Below are 19,725 nucleotides of genomic sequence, written 5' to 3' on the forward strand. Positions count from 1 at the left end.
GCAAAGCAGTTTTAAAAAATAATTCTAAACAGTGCATCAATTACATCCATGTTTTCTTCTAGCAGTTGTGCAGACATGGTGCTTGTGCAAAATACAAACAAAACATGGACACAGGGTGCTAATAGTGGTTGTAAACTCCACGGGGTAAAAGTCTCAAATAAATGCACAAAAAGTCCTTTTTTAGATTGTGGCAGATTTAATACAATCAGGCAAATCTGGAGGTATTTCAACACGCATTCAAGAAAAAAAAAAAAAAAAGAAGACAGTTGCGGACTGGTATAATTATCATTTTAAGTCTAAAGTTTATAAATAAAGTAGGATATTATAAAATATGAGGTTTTCCAAAGCTTTTGATCTATACAGTTTGGACAGTTAGAAAATAGAACATGAGACAACAGTATGTGAAAGACATGCTTTCCCTTTCTACTCAAGTGATTTCTCTGTCAACTAACTTCAACTAGGTCCTTAAAATTAAGGAAAAAAATGTCTCTTTTGTTATTAAATATATATTTTTTTTGTTGCTAACACAACAGATCATGTGCCCGAAAAGATACATGTATAGTCTTACAGACACTCGAACTTCATTTGCTTCACAAAAGTTAGTCAAAAAAGGCATATTCACAGTTAGAAGCACATTAGTGTCAAAATATAGCACCCGACCAGAAGTCTTCCCGCCGACCGAGATTCTAATACCACCTTGTGGAGCGTCTCTGCGCACAACGAGTCCACGTTTCTGTTTTACAGGCAGTTTTGTTTGACAGATGGTTCACTGCAGTTTCTCAAGCACCTGAAACACCTAATTGGCAGGGGAGGGGCTTCACTCTCTTCGGTCCATTAAGAGTGAAATTACTGATTATTTTCATTATCGTGTGATCAATTTATTTTTCTTGATTAATTAATTGTCTACAAAATGTCCCAAAAAACTGTTGACTATTTACAATTTTACAAATGACACAAAAAAGAACCAAATCTTCACACTCGAGAAGCTGTAGACGTTTGGTATTCATGTCTGATAAATGACTAACCTTTCATATTATCAAAACATCTATAGATTTCCTTGAATCGATTCATCTTTCCAGCACTACTGTCCAGACAGAAACTGCGGTGTAGTTTAGGAGACGAGGACCGGGGCGCCGTGAGGCTGAAGAATGATTGGCTCAACAAGAACCAAACTGTGGAGCGCTGAAGAAGAGCAGCTCACTGCTGAGGCTGCAGGTACTGGTTTGTGAACACCTCCAACTGTTTCTCCAGGTCTGTTGCTTTATGTCTGCAGAGGAAACAAACACATGTTACATTTGAACCAACTTCATCCAAAACAGTAAAATGTAAATGTAAATGTAATTCTCACTGTTAAACTTTTTATTTGCAGTTCTGTAGGATCTGAATTTCATAAAAAAGTGCAGTCATATGTATACCAAGACTGAATATCTCACTGTTGTGCCAAACATTTGATGCTCAAACTTTCAAGAACAGGAAATAGAAAATAAAATAAAAATGTTCAGACGCTCCCAACCTGAATAAAATCCCTGTTTAAAGAACTAATTTGCCTTTTTCCACCAATATTTATGTTTGATGTATTGTGACACAACTATGTACAATTTTATACATATCAGTACTCTAATTTAAAGCAAGCTCTAAAAAAGTACAGAAAAAGCACTATCAGTACAAAAATATTTATATTTCCTTTCTGTGTTAAATCTTACGTTTTTTTTTCCCCAAACGTGAGTATAAAAAAAAGCTGAAAAACTGCTCAGCCAGTGGCAGCATTATCAGGTCTGCTAACAAATGTCATTTTGTACACAGGAACCGCATCCTGTGACAATTATGTATGACGAAATCAGTTTAAATTAAACTGTCAATCTGTGAACTGCCTGCAGGATTGTGCAGTGCAGCATGCTTAAGTTGTAAAAAAATAAATAAATAAAAAAGACCAATATACTTTTCAGGTCTGGACAATTTGGCCAAGTTTGGATGTAGAATTTGATTGTCTCCAGGTCTTGTCATTTTTTTTGCTGTTCCCGTAGTATTAATTTTTCCCCCAGACTAGACCTCCCCAAAAAGTCAAAAACTACTGCCCCCTCCCCCTCCCCCCTTCATGTTGCCCCCGATGAGAGAAGGAGCCGGCACTGACCGCAGGCTCTTGGAGTGGCTCTGGACGGTCTCCAGCTGATCTATCGTGGCTGTCAGTTGCCGGATTTCCGCCTCGAGCTCTTTCTGCGTCTGGTCCACCTGCTGACAGAGCCGCGCAAAGGTCGCCGCCATCTCCCTGGAAACACAGAGGGCACAGAATTGCAGTGCTTATTTATTTAGCCCTGCTACAGAGGAGGGGGGGGGGGGGGGGGGATGAGGACTCTCTCTGTGTGTGTGTGTGTGTGTGTGTGTGTGTGTGTGTGTGTGTGTGTGTGTGTGTGTGTTAACCATAAGACCAGTTATGCATGTTAGTCTATAGGTTCATTTAAAATGGGTGCTGATTTTAACAAATTAGACAGGACGCACCGTGGATAGCGTATTGAACAATGAGTATTGATTAAATTCAGAATCGATTGATCTCATCGGCTCTTCTGAGCTGCCTTTATAGAGACCACGATCAAACTATTTAGAACAAATATTGGCCGTTAACGAGCAGTGGCCGATCAATGGGAGCACCCTAAACGATGACCTAATCAAAATGCGGCTATAATAAAATAAAAAAGGCAATTTACGACATATACATTAAAATTGCAGCACCTCTACATGGACAGCACTTCCAAAAGCTGCACCAAAGCTCATTGAGTCAATGGACCACCAGACTTAAAAAGGAGCGCCTCCTGTACTTGTACTGACACGTCTGAAACAAAACTAAAACTGACATCTCTAGTGCAGAGACATGAGCACCTAATGCCAGCATGAACGTTGTTAATGTGCTGAATGTTAAAGACTTAATACACTGGGCATTATTACAAATGGTTTAATACAGTGTTTCAGGGTGGGTTTCACAACAAAGATTAACTGGAAAGAAAAACAAACTATTCAACACATTACGATGAAGTGCGTGAGCTTAAGATAGCACAACCTTGAATGCTAGAATATAGACTGAAAGAACTGTCTGAAAATCATCTTAAATTGGACCACTGTTACCATCTTTAAAAGAAAAAAAACAACTCTTTCATGCACTGCTCTGTCTAGTTTGTTCTACTATGAAATCACAGAAATGATCCTGTATCAGGACTTACTGTTGGACCTGGTGGCTGCAGTTCGCACTAGTAAAGCTGACTATGAGCTGCAGCTTCTCTGTTGCGTATTCCACAAACTGGCGCTTCAGAGTGCGCTCCTTTGCCTTTGTGGTCCAGGTGAGTCTCTCGTACAGGTACAGCAAGCCGTACAGTGAGCCCGACAGACCTATCAGCCTCCAGCCGACCGTTCTCCACACCTTAGAATGAATGAATAAATAAATACATAAACAAGCAGAAGCTGGGTTAGCTGCCTTATAATTAGACCGGCCTTTCTATTCAGTGCAATGTCATAAAACAAAGGAGTTGCCTGATGGTTTATAATCCACTAGTGAAAATAACTAAGTTACTTATTTGTTGCTATAACCTACAGCAGACAGTTTCCTGCAACCTGAAGCTGGCTAGAACATTATGTATAACTCTATATGTTCATCTACCCCAGATGTTAACATGCAAGACCAATTTTGGAAACAACATACCACTCCTCCAATGATGATGACGCTCATTGAAGTGCGGGAGGTGAGGGATGCCACATTGGTTGCAACGGCTACCATCAAGTCCTCTTGGGACATGACGGCCGTCTCGTTGTTGGGCGGCGCCGTCGTGGACGGGGGTCCCGAGGAGGGCGTGAGGGCCAGCGCTGGTCGAGAGGCCTGAGTAATGACAGCGGCGTTTTTAAAAATCTGACTTGCTTAAATGTATAGTTTGTGTTTATGTGAACAAAGCGTTATTGACAATAAACAATCACAATATGAAACAGAAGTTAATCCAACGATACAACCAGCTCTGGCTTGTACCTGGATGTTGTGGTCCACCAGTCGGAGCGCTCTCTGCGCGTTGACAGATCCCAGGAAGCGGTGGACTAACACTGTCCAGCCCAACGAAAACTGGAACTCAATGTTTTCCTGGAAGTCATTGCAAAGTGTGGCGCAGTTTAGGTCGTAACTCAGGTCAAACTTCCTGCTAGGCACCAGCATGTGGACCTGGCTCTGGGCCGTAGAGGGAAGCAGAGGGAGCATGCTCTCTGGAGAGAGAGAAAACATGTATGAGAATACAATAGAAACAGACAGAAATACTCAGCAGTCATGGGATCATTAGTGGCTTAATTTGTATATAAAGAAGATAGCAACACATGATGACAAAAAACAACATTTTATCATTGTAGTCTTTAAAGCAAAAAAAGATTAGATTCAATTTGAATATGCTGGTTTTCGTTATCTCTCCTGAGGGGAGAAAAAAAAAGTCACACCACAATGTCATAACAGCACCCGAGTCCTTTTCATCAGAGGGCACATTAACACCTTTTCAACGTCACTGTCACTGTCACTGAGCACAGCTTGCATGCGTGCCTGTCACAGTGACGCACTTGTAGCATAATGGGGCATGGGATGATGGCATTCAGCGAGGAGGGTAAATTTAGCAGGGTGCTGGGCGCTGCAGACCATAGCCTGAGTGCCCAAAAGGTTTTGACTAAGTTTAGCAACACTCTAAATGAGTGATTGAGTGAAAAAAACTAAAACAATGGAGGACTAGAAATCTGGGCTGATGTAATTTTCTATAAAATGATTTCATTCCCTGGCCTTTAACGCATGGAAAGGTTCTGATAAATGATACTTCTCCACAACCAACCGTTCATCTTCACTATTCTTTCATCTGTATTTGTTTTGTGTTTTCGCTTTATTAAGATGATACACTCAACAATACCCAATATCATAAAGGACCAAGAGAGAGCCATAATCCCTTGCTGTTGATGTAATTAGTTTAGATCATTAAGCGGTGAATAATGGAGTGCAGATTATTAGTGTTTCATGTATTTTAGCCAACCTTTAGGTTCAGCAGAACTATTCACACCTGATGGCTAAACCTAAGGGCTACAGGCTGAGGCCAAAGCTTGCGCTGAACAGATTTGTTCTCGGCATGTGTTGACAATGCAATATCACTACAAAGGAGATCTCATTACTCTGTCCAGTCATGTTTACAGTGTAATTACCCATCATGTATTTCTGAGAGGACTGGACAGAAGCGTTGACGGCGTTTGAGCAGCGGAAGGCCAGGTTCTTGCCCATCCCCTCCTCCACGTGAGACAGCAGCTCCTGCAAACAGAACAGGAGTCAGACGGTCATTTCCAAGGATAGGTGCGGTCACAAATAATGAATCCGTGCCACTACTTACAGACTTGTAGAGCTTGAGGACATGTGACGAAGGGTGGAAGTCACAGTGGAACTCATCAACGATCACGTGGAGACGGCAGATCTCCTCTCCCATGGCGCAGGATACCTGGATGAAACACATCCAGAGTTATCGGTCGGCTGCAGCACAGGAGCAGACAGGACTTATACGTCCTACTTAAAGAAACACCGGCAGCACATTAGATCTCAAGCTGGTGCATTAAACAGCATATATTGGTCCTTTCTGATGGACATCTACCTGTAAGACCACTTCTGTTCTTGGTTTCAATCAACGTGTTGTTAGTTTTTTGACTCTCAGTATTGGCTTTGTTTGAAAAATGCATGAAACAGTTTGAAGCATGTATATGAGAGACATTCAGACGAAACTCTCATTTAAAGAAGGGGTGAAATAATTAGTGCATTAACAAAACAATAACCTACTACTAGATGTGCTGTTTTTACAGTCTTCAATGAAGATGAATTAAGTTTCACACATACAAAAACCCAACATTCAAAAGTTCTTTCACCGGTTGTTGTCATTACCTTAGACTCCACGTCCTCACTGATGGCCTTGATCTTCTTCTTTATATCATTAATCAGCAAGTTGAGCTGATTCTTGACAAACTCCAGACGGTCCATCTGATACTCTCTGTCTTCCAGAGCCGCCACTCTGAGGTCCCACCCCACCAAACAGGAAATAAAGTCACAAATGCAAACTAGCAGCTGAACGCTATTGCTGTCAAAGAGCAACACAGTAGAAAGTAACATTTTTAAGAAAACCTCTGATATTTTACTGGATAATTTATCTCTCTATTATTAAACAAAATGCCATTCAAATCATGTTACCTGAACATATTTACTTAGTTTCATAGAGTAATGTCAAGCAATCCATTCCCACTTAACAACTATGTACGTAACAAGACACTCACCTCTTCTCTGCCGCCTCAATGTTGATGGCGTCCATGATGCTCTTGACCTTTTCTGTGATCTGCTTGGCCCTGATAGTGTGCTGCTCAAACTTTGTTTTCACTGCTGACTGCGAGATACACTCCTGCGAGGCCATAACACACGAGTTACTGTGACAGCTATAGGGGCTGCTGCTGGATAGGACGCATGTATGAGCATGCTACCGGGGACAAACAGAAGACAAGATAGACACCTGCTGCTTTAACTTAAGAGAAGAGAAGAACACAGGTGTGATAATGACAGCAGCAGTGTGTCTATCTTGTGTCCCACAGCCCATTGCAAGGTCACAGTAATGTGTTGATAAAGCAACAGGAAAATTATAAAAAAAAACATATCAACTGTATACAATCAAGAATGAAAGTGAAAGAAAACAACAAAAAACAGAAACATATAAAAGTAGGAATATTGTGTCATTTTGGGATAAATGATCATTTGTGATGATTCCCTCTTTAATCCACAGTAGGCCACACAAAACAAGCAGATTATATCTAAAGCACTAGTGTTGTTTGTTGTTTTACTTATAGTTATAATCCTTATGATTATTGTGAATTCAAAACCATTTTTTGAGATTTCAATCATTCAATGTGTTTACATTCATTTATCATCTCTCTATAAAGTAGTTTTAATCGTTAGTGGCGGAGTCCACCATTCCCACATTCCATTCAAATACAAGTGGAATTTACAGGAGGCTGGCATGTAATCCAGTGTGATTTCATCTCATTAACAACAGGCTCATCGTTTACTGTTGGTACTGTATGGTGTATCAGAGCTGCACTCAACTGACAAAACCCGTGGGGCTTTTGTTGTGAAACAGCCACAGGAAACAATATGTATTCGTTACAGATAGGCTGCACACCTTTTAACTCCTCAGGAAGGTAACATCCTGCTGATGTGTGGAAAACGATTTGAGGCATGTGCAGCATGACATCAGATCCCATTTGTTCTGATTATTGGCCAATTTAGTTTAGTGACAAAGGAGCTGCTCAACGAGTGCTTGGGACATGTAGTATTAAAACACACTTTCGGATTATAGATTTAATCCAATGATAATTTCCCCCCAGGATGGACACAATTACATTCCTGATAGTTATAATGAAAACACAGAAAACTCAACAATCAAAGTTAAAAACAGAACAAAATCAAAGTGGAACAAAAACAAATGGATGTCCTCGCCTAAGTGAATCTAGACTTCAGCAATGAAGACGCAGGTTGATGGAGAAGGCACAGTGATTGGTCTAGAAGGCACTGGAGCCGCCAGCTTCATGTTGAATGGTGAAACCTAAACACTCGTTCCAGGTTCGAGTAGTTGACTGCTCGAAAGTTAGAAGAACTTTGGTTGTGTATTGTTTTATTAAATAGCTGTATCTCCTGGTCTGAATGAATGAAGGAAGGATATAGCCTCACTTCTCAGAATAGTGATTCCACTCTCCACAGGTGTAACTCATTCTCACCAGCAGAAGTCAGACAATGTGAAAAAGATTGGCTTAGTAGTTCATGATACACCAATCGCAGTGTTTATCAACTTAATCAGCATCCGTGCTGTTTTTTGGCTTGACACTGCTTTCCTCTGAGAGGCATAACTGTTGACTTTAATGGTAGCACATATACCAGTGTCTAATTACAAATATGCCAAAATCATTGCTCTATATCCGTCTAAATCTGTCTGTCGGGTACAGACAAGAAATAGATTATGCTTTGAGAAGTGGGAATACAATTATTGGAAGATATTGAGAGGACACACACATACACACACACACACCTCAAACCTCCTCTCAAAGCATTGGAACTCCTTCAGTCTCTCCTGGAAGCCCTCAGCCAGGGCTCCACCTGTTGGATGAAATGAAAAGTAGCACAGACACATCATACATCAGGTATATAAAAAAATACATAAATGTTTATTGACTTATTATTTGATTTGGATCATTTTCATTATTGTCATCACCGTTATCATTATTGCAATTATTGCATTATTTGCAACGTGAATGGAATTTAGCGATATCCAACTCTTTTAGTAAGTAAAAAAATAAGTAAAAGGTTCCAAAAAATATCCTGATATCAAACATAAGGATATGCACAGTTTCTCCATCCTCCACAAATAGAGCATCCGCTGAAGTGCGAAGCCTCACCTGTTTCGGGCATGCCCTGAGCACGTTGCATGCGGGAGTTGAGCACCTCTTTGGCGGAGACGAAGAAAATGCGGTTGGGTGCCTGATCTCGGTCCACAACCTTCAGCTCCTCCACCAGGAAGTTAACGCAACGGTCTGTGTGCTGCTTCCTCACCTGAAAAAAAAATAAGTTCATAAAAAATTATAAATTATTATAAAATTATATTTTCATTGCCAACACTAACTTAGTTTGTTAAACAAAACAAACAACATCCCATTTATTTTATTTAACCCTAATGGGCTAGTCTTGGTAATTTTGTACAAACCTGTAAGAATTATGACATTTGCACATTCTGTAACGATCAAATGTTACTGATTCTGACATGAGACAGAAACAAACGGTTGACTCACATCCTCCATGTACTCCGGTTCGTTTGCTGAAGCATCCCAGCGGTTGTTGAGGATGAAGATGTTGGGCTTTGACAGACGTTCGTTCACTTTGTGGAAAAAGTGCTTTTCCTAGATGGCAGAAGAGAGAGGGGGAAGAGTTATTAAATAACTCTTCCCCCTCTCTTTTTAAGAATTAAATATAAAACCTGACAGCATGGAAGAACGGGGCTCTCGTGCTTACTAGAGTAGTATTATGTATCCCAGTTAAAGCCGGGCAAAGCCACTTATTACTTCACACACCACAACAGCAAAGTAGTTTGGCAACATCCCAGCCAGAATTCAGGCTCTCACTGACGCTCACGTGTCGCCGCTATTTAACTATCTGACATTATTTACATAAAGCCTGTGATTTATTTCCCTGGGATAGCACAGAGGGGAATGTGTGCTTGCTTTCCCTTTAAGAGCTATCCGGCAGGGTTAAGCTCTGTGATTGACTGTGTGCAGCATCACATCGCATGAATGCCTGAGCAGACAGAAACAAGAGTGGGGCCTGTGTGGCTGGACACAAACATAGGCAGCCACATTCTCCACTCTGTAATCCGTTCAGCTGAGAAAAACAAACACATTGGCCCTTTAAGTACAAATAAGGGATGGACATAATGGAAAACTTGAGTGGCAAAATGACTGTACTCTCATCACCTTGAGTGGACACAAAAAGACATTTAAAAAGGAACAAAGTGATAATGAGCTATGGAAACAAAAATGGAAATGTCTACTCATAGGTTTAACGATGTCCAAACTATCCATACAACTTCAAAGACAACTGACATAAAATGGGAGAAGTAATAAATATTATCTGCAAGACAGTGACAGAGTTCACAGTTAATAAACAAAATCAGTGCTTTGCGCTACCGTTGAATGAGTAAGACAAAGTTAATGATAAGGCCTTATTACCGTGTTCATAAGTGTGGATTCAGAGTTGGCCACCAGCACAAAGACATCAGCATCCAGGCAAAATTTGTCAATCCAGCTGTCCAGTTGTGAAGTAACATCTGTCCCTGGGCTAAGAGAGCGGAAGAGAAGTCACATAATATGTAAAGTAAGTCCATTTAAGCGGGATTTTTTTCCCCCTACACCTTACTGACTTTCTCTGTGTGAATCCAACTCTTTAATGTCCTTGATTTATACATTTTATGAATTCCCAGATCTGATTAACGGATCGTGTTACCTGTCCACAAGCACCAGGTCGTCTCGAAGCAGAGCACACTTGGTCTTCGGCCAAAACACGCGGACAAGACAGCCGGCGTCCAGACTCTCGTCCATGTGGAGAGCGTGAGCCAGTTGGTTTACAGTCTGCAGAGGAGATGTAAATAGACCGACGTTATGGTTGTTGATGTAATAACTTCTATTTAATGTATATTCTATTTGTGTTACGCTATGATGAACACTATTTGACGCTATGATGAACACCATTATTACAATAACATGGGAGAAAAATCTGAGCACAAGGTTGTTTCTTTAATCACTTTTTAAAGTTTGTTCTTTTAGGTTTTACAGCATTGAAAGGAAGACTTCCATACTTCTAAGCTGTATGGTGCATTATCCAGTTAATTTTTTGACATTTTAAACAGGAAGGTATAATTTACAGTATCGATAAGGTCATAATTGAACAGTGGAATGTTATAAGGAAGCTTTTATTTGGCTATCAGGATTCTTATACTACCATTAATCTTACCTTCACATTAACAGCTATTAAATATAATTTCACTGGAAACCCCACATTCATTTCTGACCCTTCAGACAGTACCATGTAAAAGCACTAGACAGATTAAAACTGATGAGACCGCTTCATTCAGTTCACGGAGGCTGAGGCTTTCGTTTCAGACACCTGACACCACCGTAAATATTCTGCATACCTGTGTCTATATTCACATGGTTGTAGGTTCAGGTAGCATGTGTTCCATTTACACATGTTGGGTTCGGTAAGTCAACACACACACACACACACACACACACACACACACACACACACACACACACACACACACACACACACACACACACACACACACACACACACACACACACACACACACACACACACACACACACACCAGATTCTGGTTTGTGCAAAACCCATAGACTGTATACGAGTAAATTATTACTATAGCAAAAGTACAAAGTAGTTCTCAATAGTTAAGAAGAACAAAAGTGTGTAAATATATGAATGGGAGACAGACCACTGCTCAACAAAGACCTAACCAAAACGTTTATTAAAATGACATGATTACCTTGATGCTCTTCTCCTCATCAGAGCCCTCCGTCTTGAGGTAGGCCTTGTCCTCATCAGTGCCCTCTACACTAAGAAAGCAGTTAGTGGTGTGGCCAATCCCGCTGGGCAGCACGCGGTCCCTCAGCATGGCGTTGACCACTGTGCTTTTACCATTACTGGTCCTAAAAACAAAACAGTCAGTGACTGCATTTGGAGGCTAATAATTTGCTCAAACTCTAAATTACTCTCAAAATGAAAGTAAAAGTCCTCGGGTGTTACATCCTACTTCCTTTTAAATGTTAATGCGACACAAATATGCAGCTACTAATGCGTCAGGCTGAAAGGATAATCTGGCTTCACCTGTGACAGGTAGTGTTTTCAATGTAAGGTGGGTCAAGATACTGTGAATTGTCATTACTGAATCAAGCAGAAGAAATATTTTTTTCCGGTGACACACACCCTTCCTATTGTGTTTTGGATTTGAAAGCATTCTTTTGCATCAGTGCAAGAGCACAACATGGTTCAATTAACAGCAGAAAATGAATGAGGTTACTGAGAAATGTCACGGATAATAGTCAAATTTAACGAAGATAAGCGTGAAAGCAAAAATGATACCTGAATAATTTGGGAAAGGACTAGTTTAACTTGCACAGTCTTCAACATCACAATAATTACATCTGTAAATGTTGCTTTTATGGAAAAGACTGTTGAGAATCACATCAGAAAAGCGTTAAAGACAATATTCTTTACAAATACAATTCAGTTGTGTGTAGGCGTTTTTTACCTGCCAAAAAAGGCCACTTTCATGTGTCTGCGTGCCAGCACCTCCTTAATGACGGCCAGTTTGTCAGCATATGACTGAATCTCCAACTTTTGATCTTGACTCGCAATGTTCTCCAAAGCTTTATTCCCACAGGTCTCTGTCCAAAACACACAGACGAACAACACCTACTTCATATAACATTCAGACAGAGGCTGACCGACAGATGATACAAAATGTTAATGTTTTAACATCTATCATAAAATTACTTTTCTGTTAGTAGTATTACAATCCTGTTCACTATGTCCTACTACAGCTGTCTGACAAATGGGGAGCAGATAAGAAAATCCTCTCACCTTCCACGAACTCTGAAGTCTCTTTCACATAGTTCAGCAGTTGTTCAAACACATCGCTTATCTTCTTCTTGGCCACAACAAAGCGCTTCAGAGGGGAGAACTCCCCCTGAGCTGAATCTGACCGTCTGAGGTGAGGAGCTGCAGCCATGGTGTTCAATCTGAACAACGAGAGGGCAAACGCTGTCATGTCAGTAGACATGACCAATGTTAGCCAACAACGTGACTATTATTACAGAGGTTAGATCACACTGCACAGTTTTACGTCTGTGATAATATTGCAGTTGTTAAGGTTACACGGTAAGTTAACTGTTACACTGCAGGAAAGCTGCCAGGTTAAATAACACATGTTAACTAAATTATGCAACTGTTAGTGAAGCCATTACAGAAGTTAACAGTGATCTCACGATACACATTACACGTGAGTATAACATGCAATGACTATGTATGTTTGGCTTTTCTTAACTACTTATGATTCATACTTAAAAACATTGTAATAAACGAGCGGACGCGTGCTGGGTGCCAAGCAAGCTAACGTTACCGGATTATGCTAGCTAACGTTACAAGCGGCAACGCGGTAGTAGATTAGCGTTAGCACAGGTAGATAATTGTATTATTTCCTTACCACAGTCTTAACACAGCCAGTGTCCTCTTCACATAACACAACAGTATGGATACACAGCGACAGTACAGATAATCCCTTTCCTTGGTGAAAGATTACTCAGCCTGGCTAACCTTCTGTTTGTATGCGGTAATGGCAAATGACAAGCTAGTCGTAGAAGGAGACAGGCTACCGGAAACAAACTTCAAAATAAAAGCACAGTTGACTCGAGTTGCTGCATAACAGACCTAAGGTTATGTCACCAAGGCTAGCTAACCTTAGTCAGTTGGGCTAACTCAGAGCCCTTTAAAGAGATATTAGACGGCTCTGTGTTAACTCTATATATTGTCTGTGGTTGTTCATTTGAGATATTTCTAAACATTGTGTTACACATATTGTGTTCCATAAATTATCCCCTCTAACTGACATACTGTGATTTTTTTTTTTGTTCTTCCTGCTATGATGAAATGTACTACCTGGAGCTTGACGCAGCTTCCAACTGCAGTAGCCAATCAACGCGCAGAGAATGCGCCTGACCCCTGAGATCCACTTTACTGTAGCAAGACTCAAGTACGCTGAGGGTATAATTAATTATACACAGGACATGGAGCATGTCACAAACGATCGTTTACCTCGCAATAACACATATAATAGCTATTAATCATTTAAAAAAAGCAGAAGAAAAGTAAGGAGAGAGAGAGTTTCCTACAGCATTTTTCATGTTTTTCACTTGGAAAAAACAACTCTTCAAGCTTGATATCTGATTTTCAGCCCCAGTATCAACAGAATATCACCAAACTGGTACAGTGATCCATCCACACTACAGTACTGCCCCCTATCCATCTATCTGTTTACCCATTTGCCACATTATAAGTAGCAGAAGGGAATATATGAACATACACATGGGCTGCTACCCTATGTCATCTCTACAAGCAAAGAGATCAGATAGTATTTAAATTAAATCAGTCATGCATGTGTTTCCTTTGCAAATCCACAATAACTCTTGTTCAGAAGATTAGTGTGTCTACTTGTGAATGGGACAATGGCAGGGAGGAAACGCCTCCCTGTGTGTGTGTGTGTGTGTGTGTGTGTGTGTGTGTGTGTGTGTGTGTGTGTGTGTGTGTGTGTGCGTGCGTGTGCGTGTGCGTGTGTGTGTGTATATGTGTGGGTGACCTTAGCAACTGTGGCAAACTGTCATCAGTCAGAGCAACGGACACTGAAATACCTCCACCAGGACCTCCAGCGTCTAGTTGGGCTTTTGGATATTTGACAACCTTTTATCATCTCAGAAACTTGGAATCGATCTCTTTCTGTTTTTCTTTTCCTGCTGGATTTTTCTTTTTTTGGTTATGTTCGGATTGATGATGGAAAATTAAAATGGTGAGGAAGAAAAAGCTGCTGGTGTTTGAGTAAGTATTACTCCTGTATGCACTTGTTCTGAAACTGAGCCGCTGGCATGAATTCAATACTATCACATTCATAAAGCTATAACATCACAACAAGGGACTTTAAAGGTATCTATGGCACTTCATTTTCATATTTTGTTTTACATCTCCACAGAATGTTTTGCATATAAAGTAACAATGGATGTTAGAGCGTCACAAAATAATTACACAATGTCCGTACAGAGTATTGTATGTTTTCATGTTAGAGTTTTGGTTTGGTAAAATAACATGAGGCGTTTTTTTCAGCGAGGCTCCAGCGTCATACATTAATGATGAGATGGATGTACTAATTGCTCTCCGGGGTAGATATTGATTTCATCGCATTCATGTATAATTTTGATCTAAACTAAACTCTTCTCTCTGTAGAATTAACAAACAATCTAGATATTTTAATTATTATCTTAGGTGATCCAAGGTAATCATTAAAAAACAAACAAAAAAACTATAAGCACTTTGACATAAGGGTAATATATGTGATACAAAATCAGATTGTTATGGGTGATTATTTCTATGTGAAATAACCTGGGCTCAAACTATTTTTCTGTCAGCTTCCCCATTGTGTCGATGCTATTGTGGCAGCACAGGTGACAAAAGAGCTTATGTATGTATTGTGTGTGTGTGTGTGTGTGTGTGTGTGTGTGTGTGTGTGTGTGTGTGTGTGTGTGTGTGTGTGTATTTACGTATAGGTGCCATTTGCATTGTACCATCCTATCTAGCATTCTCTTTCTTTATGAATTTACTTATTTTGCCTTTGAACTCTTGAGTGATCTGTTGTTGGGTTAAAAATAGTTTTGTTGTTTGTTTCTACCTGTGTTTGTTTTCTTTCCCTTATAGAATTTGTGGAAGCATGATGTGGGATGGATAAACAACAACAAAACACGACTGTAAGTTGACTGAAAGAATGGTATTATGACTACAATATTAACAGGGTGTTTTTTTATGATGGCTGAATGTGGTTATGTAATAATGAAGTATGAATGATGTTTGCTGACCTTTGAAAAGGGAAACGTATGTCTGAGTCTATTTACAGCTATAGATTCCCTAAATTATAACATTTAAATAATTTGGCCTGTCAAACTGCATCAGATGTTTCTTCATTATGATATGAAATCATTTCCAAATTGCCAAATGTTCTATTTTCTAAACAGCCTTATTTTAGGACCAAATTTATTTTTCAAAATGAACACATAAAGACAACTGAAAGCTGTGCATAACTTTCATGACAGCAATTGATATGTGAAGTAGTTGCTGCATCATATGTGTCTCCCTGTGTCTCCCACTTTGTGTGCAGATGGCCTCTAATGACCCCGACCTTTCTGACCCCTCTGGTGACCCCCAGCCTGGTGACCTCATTGAGATCTTTAGACCGGCCTATCAGCACTGGGCTCTCTACCTGGGAGACGGTTACATCATCAACTTAACTCCTGTTGGTCAGTAGAAAACGAGATGTGTAACCGATGAGCTAACTTTAATTAAAAAAAAGTGATAACTCAGATATCATTGGTCGATTTTGACACACTTTAACTGGATGATGCTAAAACTGTAAGAAAAAGGGTCATGTTTTGAATGACAGACTTTTAATGTATTTTTACATTGTGGTATTATGACTTTTATGTAAATACTAAGTACGTCTTCCACCAATTTGACTTGGTTTAGAGTCCCCGGAAACTTGGGTATTATTGTAGAATATGAAATATTTGTGACTAATCAAGCAACAAACAAAGTTGAAGTTTAAACGCATCCTTAGTTATTCGGAATAGTTCTGATTAGTTCCGGAATAGTTCTGATTCTGAAAATTCAGCTCTGCGTAGGACTTGTGGCTGTTTTTGTACTAAGTGGATTTCCCCTGTCTTTCACACTACAGTTTTTATGAAATGATACACGATGATGATACATTTTGTCTCTGTGACCAGGATCCTAAATGCCTTTTGGATCAGTTTGTGTTGTGCATCCCTACATCAGCTGCCTTTCTATTTTCCTAAACCTGCAAGATTCCAGGTCCAAGATCTTACAATGTTCACTTTTGGTAGATACATGTGATCACACTGAGGCTCTGCTCCTCCTATCCAGATGAGAACCAGGCAGCCGCCATGTCCAGTGTGAAGTCCGTCTTTAGCAGGAAGGCAGTGGTGCGCATGCAGCTGCTGAAGGAGGTGGTGGGAAGTGACTCGTACCGTGTCAACAACAAGTACGACCACAACCACACACCCCTGCCCGTCTCGGAAATCATTCAGCGAGCGCAAGTCCTCATTGGCCAAGAGGTGTCCTATGACCTGCTGGGGAGCAACTGCGAGCACTTTGTTACCCTTCTGCGCTACGGGGAGGGGGTATCTGAGCAGGTCTCTCAATGTTTGTTTTGTTTCCATCTTTTGTGCCATCAGGGTAAAATACTAGCTTTTCACTCAACATCACAGTCATAGTTTCACTTGTGAATTATATCTTTGAAAGAGAACAGGGCATTTAAAAGAATAACGATTTCTTTCAAGTAAACATTACCATAAAATAAATCTAACATTTACTTTCTAATGACCTGTGTTACTTTCTGAATGCCAGACTATTTCTATGTATTTCAATTCTGTGATTGTGGATGCCAGATTGTGTAATATAAAGGGACACTATTTTACTTTTACTTTCACCTGGAGTAGATTCCTTCCATTTTAGTACTACCCATAGGTTTGGCAAAACTAGATAATTGTAAATAATCAGTGAGCCTGTCTGGACTAGGTGGATTTAGGAACAGGTTTGGAGTTGTTAAATTTATGGCTACAGTCTGGGTGGATATCGAAAGAATACTCCACCTAAAATCAATGTGTTCAATGTCACTCACCCCCACAACCTTGAAAAGTGGTCTTCATAGAGCAGCTGTGGTGAGGCTGAATTAATTAGATTAAATTAATTCAAGTTTCCAATGGTTTTGTGACCAGATTTTAGGTGGGAAAATTATCAAATAATTTCTATAACCCTCTCAAAAATCTTTGCTGTTCATTTCTGAGTATGTTGCAAACACTTGTAACATGTTCAACATAAGCACAGTCCTTGTTATTAAATATATTTAAGATCACGTCCTCTTGTCCTCCTTGTCTCCTCAGGCTACACGGGCTATTGGGGCCATCAGTTTGGTGACGGCAGCAGCCAGTGCCTTCTCTGTCCTGGGACTGATCAACACGCGATCCAGAAACAGGCCTTTCTAAATAAATAATTAACAAATATGCAAATGATTGTGTTACTTTTTCAGAAACTGGCCTCATATAGTTTCCAGTGATCCCTAACTATGGGGCTGCGCGCGAGCGCCACCGAGAGGGCCGCAGAAACCTTTCAGTTTCGCACCTGTGGGCCGCGAGGGCCGCGGGACCGCATAGGTTATCAATTGAAGACACTAGAGATATTACTGTTATCCATGAGACGCTCAGTTACAATATAGCTTCCCACCACTTGGTGGCGGTAATGCGTCAGTCAGTTGTTTAACAAGCTCAAATAAGCAGAAGAAGACACTCAGCTAGCCGCTAGCCTGTAGCGAAAGTTATGGAGAAGTATTTAAAATAGTGCTGGGCAAGTTAACGCGTTATTATCGCATTAATTAAGTAACGCCGACAATTATTTTATCGCGCATTAACGCAGTTTATTTATAATTATTGAGCGGACACTTTTAACACAAGAACCGGGCAGCGAGCGGTGAACAGCTGTTTGTATGTGTGTGTGTGTGTGTGTGTGTGTGTGTGTGTGTGTGTAGCGTCTCTTCCTGCCGCCCCCCCGGGTAACACGTCTCATTGTTGTGTTTTTAAATAAACATATAAGCACGTGAGAACAAACTGCTCTTAACTCCACTCTTTATTAGCATAACTTCACATGCACGTTACTGCTACGGTACAGACTCCCTCCACGTTCCATGCTTCATCTACATTCCCCTGGGTCCTAAGTCCCTCCAAATACAACTTCTTATCACTCTATGTACCAACGTACATTTATAACAAATACCACACATATTTCACAGTACTCAGCGTTGCATATGTGTCTGACCAAAAAAAGCAAAAAATAAATGATTAATTTTAAAAAAATGTTTTGATTTTTTAAAGTTGTTTTGTTTGGAATATGTATAATAAGCATATCATTTAGTTATCCTACTGAGAATTTAACAAACATAAAAAAACATGACAGATAGGTTTGCAGTTTTCAAGGTGTATATTTCAAATTGCATCTATTACACACATGAAAATAAAGTTGTGAACACCGACTGAATATCTATGATCAGAATCATTTTAACTGTATTTTAACTGCTACTGTGTAAAGGGAATACTGCTGTTAAAAATAACCTGATTTGTTTAAAGTGTTTGCAAACCAAATGTTATTGCACTTTTGTTCATACAGCAGTACTTTTAAAATAAAAGTGCACAATACACTACTTTTGAATTCATTATTGAACATTGCGCATAACAATGCGTTTAATCGCAGAAGATCATGCGATTAATCACGATTAAAAATGTTAATCGTTGCCCAGCACTAATTTAAAACAAAAAAATTAAGACGAAAGTGGTGCCAAACCCCCCGAAAAGTCTAAATTTACAAACCTGACTTCATTAAGTGCGGCTTTGTGAACGGAGGTAACGAGGCAGAGCCGAGAGCCCAGTGTGTGGACTGTTGTGACTGTTGTTATTGTTTATTTGTCACAGATATGAAGAACAACTTCTGGTTCTGCCATGCCAAAATGAAGACTGCTGAAGCATAGAATTCACATATTATAAGGCTATATTTTCATTTGCACTTTATTTCAATTCTATATACAGTTTTTTTAATTTGAAACTTATTATTTTGAATGTATTTTATTACCACATATTTATCAAATTTCCATTTTTTCCTCAGTTTTTTTGAGAGTCCTTCCTTTTTTTCTGTAGTAAAACCTAATTATTAGTTATTTTTGTGTTAATAAGCCTGACTTGAACCCTTAAATTTGTTCTTGTTTACCTTGATTTGTTCCATGAATTGTTAGCCTGTTGGGCGTCTTGTTGTATATGCAGGTTTACATACACAGGATAAATAAATGTGATGATCACATTGTATCATGTATCATGTCATTTATTTGACAAGGTTTTTGCTTGTTAAACTGTAAGTGAATTTGATTTTGTTATTGAACACAAATCAAACCAAGAGTGAGATCAATTAGTTAAACCAATACAGTGTTAATATTTGAATGGGCCCCGGGCCACTTTGTACTTGAAAAGTTGGGCCCCAAGGTCAAAAAGGTTAAGAACCCCTGGTTTACACCACATTCAATGGTGTTTGTTGGTCAAATCTGAATAAATATGAAGCTTGGAGTGTGACATTTTTTTTCACTGAGGAGATCACCACATTATATTCACCATCACTATTATATTGATGGGTTTAGGAGTTGAACATGTAGTCTATCTAAAAACATTCCTAAATAAAAAAAAGTATATATATATATATATATATATATATAT

General features: G+C 39.6%; 2 protein-coding genes across 7 annotated transcripts; one reads left to right on the plus strand and one right to left on the minus strand.

Annotated features, from left to right (window-relative positions):
• Positions 1–182: 182 nt before the first annotated feature.
• mfn1b (mitofusin 1b) lies at positions 183–13,000 on the minus strand. Of its 2 annotated transcripts, none has more exons than XM_068707407.1 (18): positions 12,849–13,000; positions 12,227–12,384; positions 11,895–12,030; positions 11,130–11,292; positions 10,067–10,191; positions 9,793–9,901; positions 8,860–8,967; positions 8,470–8,623; positions 8,103–8,170; positions 6,307–6,428; positions 5,921–6,047; positions 5,382–5,486; positions 5,200–5,302; positions 4,007–4,233; positions 3,689–3,862; positions 3,213–3,409; positions 2,132–2,266; positions 183–1,267 (listed from the first exon to the last, which is right to left on the minus strand). In XM_068707407.1, the coding sequence occupies exons 2-18, from the start codon at positions 12,372–12,374 to the stop codon at positions 1,198–1,200; spliced, it is 2,271 nt and encodes a 756-aa protein (XP_068563508.1). In that variant the 5' UTR covers positions 12,375–12,384; positions 12,849–13,000; the 3' UTR covers positions 183–1,197. The 2 variants fall into 2 exon arrangements, with proteins under 2 accessions (XP_068563508.1, XP_068563509.1); XM_068707408.1 differs by having other exon boundaries at positions 12,227–12,406.
• On the plus strand, positions 11,411–17,484 carry plaat1 (phospholipase A and acyltransferase 1). Of its 5 annotated transcripts, none has more exons than XM_068707409.1 (5): positions 11,411–11,498; positions 15,104–15,153; positions 15,561–15,699; positions 16,340–16,608; positions 17,359–17,484. In XM_068707409.1, exons 2-5 carry the CDS (start codon positions 15,127–15,129, stop codon positions 17,458–17,460), a joined length of 537 nt encoding a protein of 178 aa, XP_068563510.1. In that variant the 5' UTR covers positions 11,411–11,498; positions 15,104–15,126; the 3' UTR covers positions 17,461–17,484. The 5 variants fall into 5 exon arrangements, with proteins under 5 accessions (XP_068563510.1, XP_068563513.1, XP_068563512.1 ...); XM_068707412.1 differs by having other exon boundaries at positions 11,419–11,493; XM_068707411.1 differs by having other exon boundaries at positions 11,419–11,479.
• The last annotated feature ends 2,241 nt before the right edge of the window (positions 17,485–19,725 follow it).

Source organism: Cebidichthys violaceus, unplaced genomic scaffold (genome assembly GCF_023349555.1).
Source record: "Cebidichthys violaceus isolate CVI_PGR_0920_01 unplaced genomic scaffold, fCebVio1.0.p SCAF_13, whole genome shotgun sequence".
Taxonomy (NCBI): domain Eukaryota; kingdom Metazoa; phylum Chordata; class Actinopteri; order Perciformes; family Stichaeidae; genus Cebidichthys; species Cebidichthys violaceus.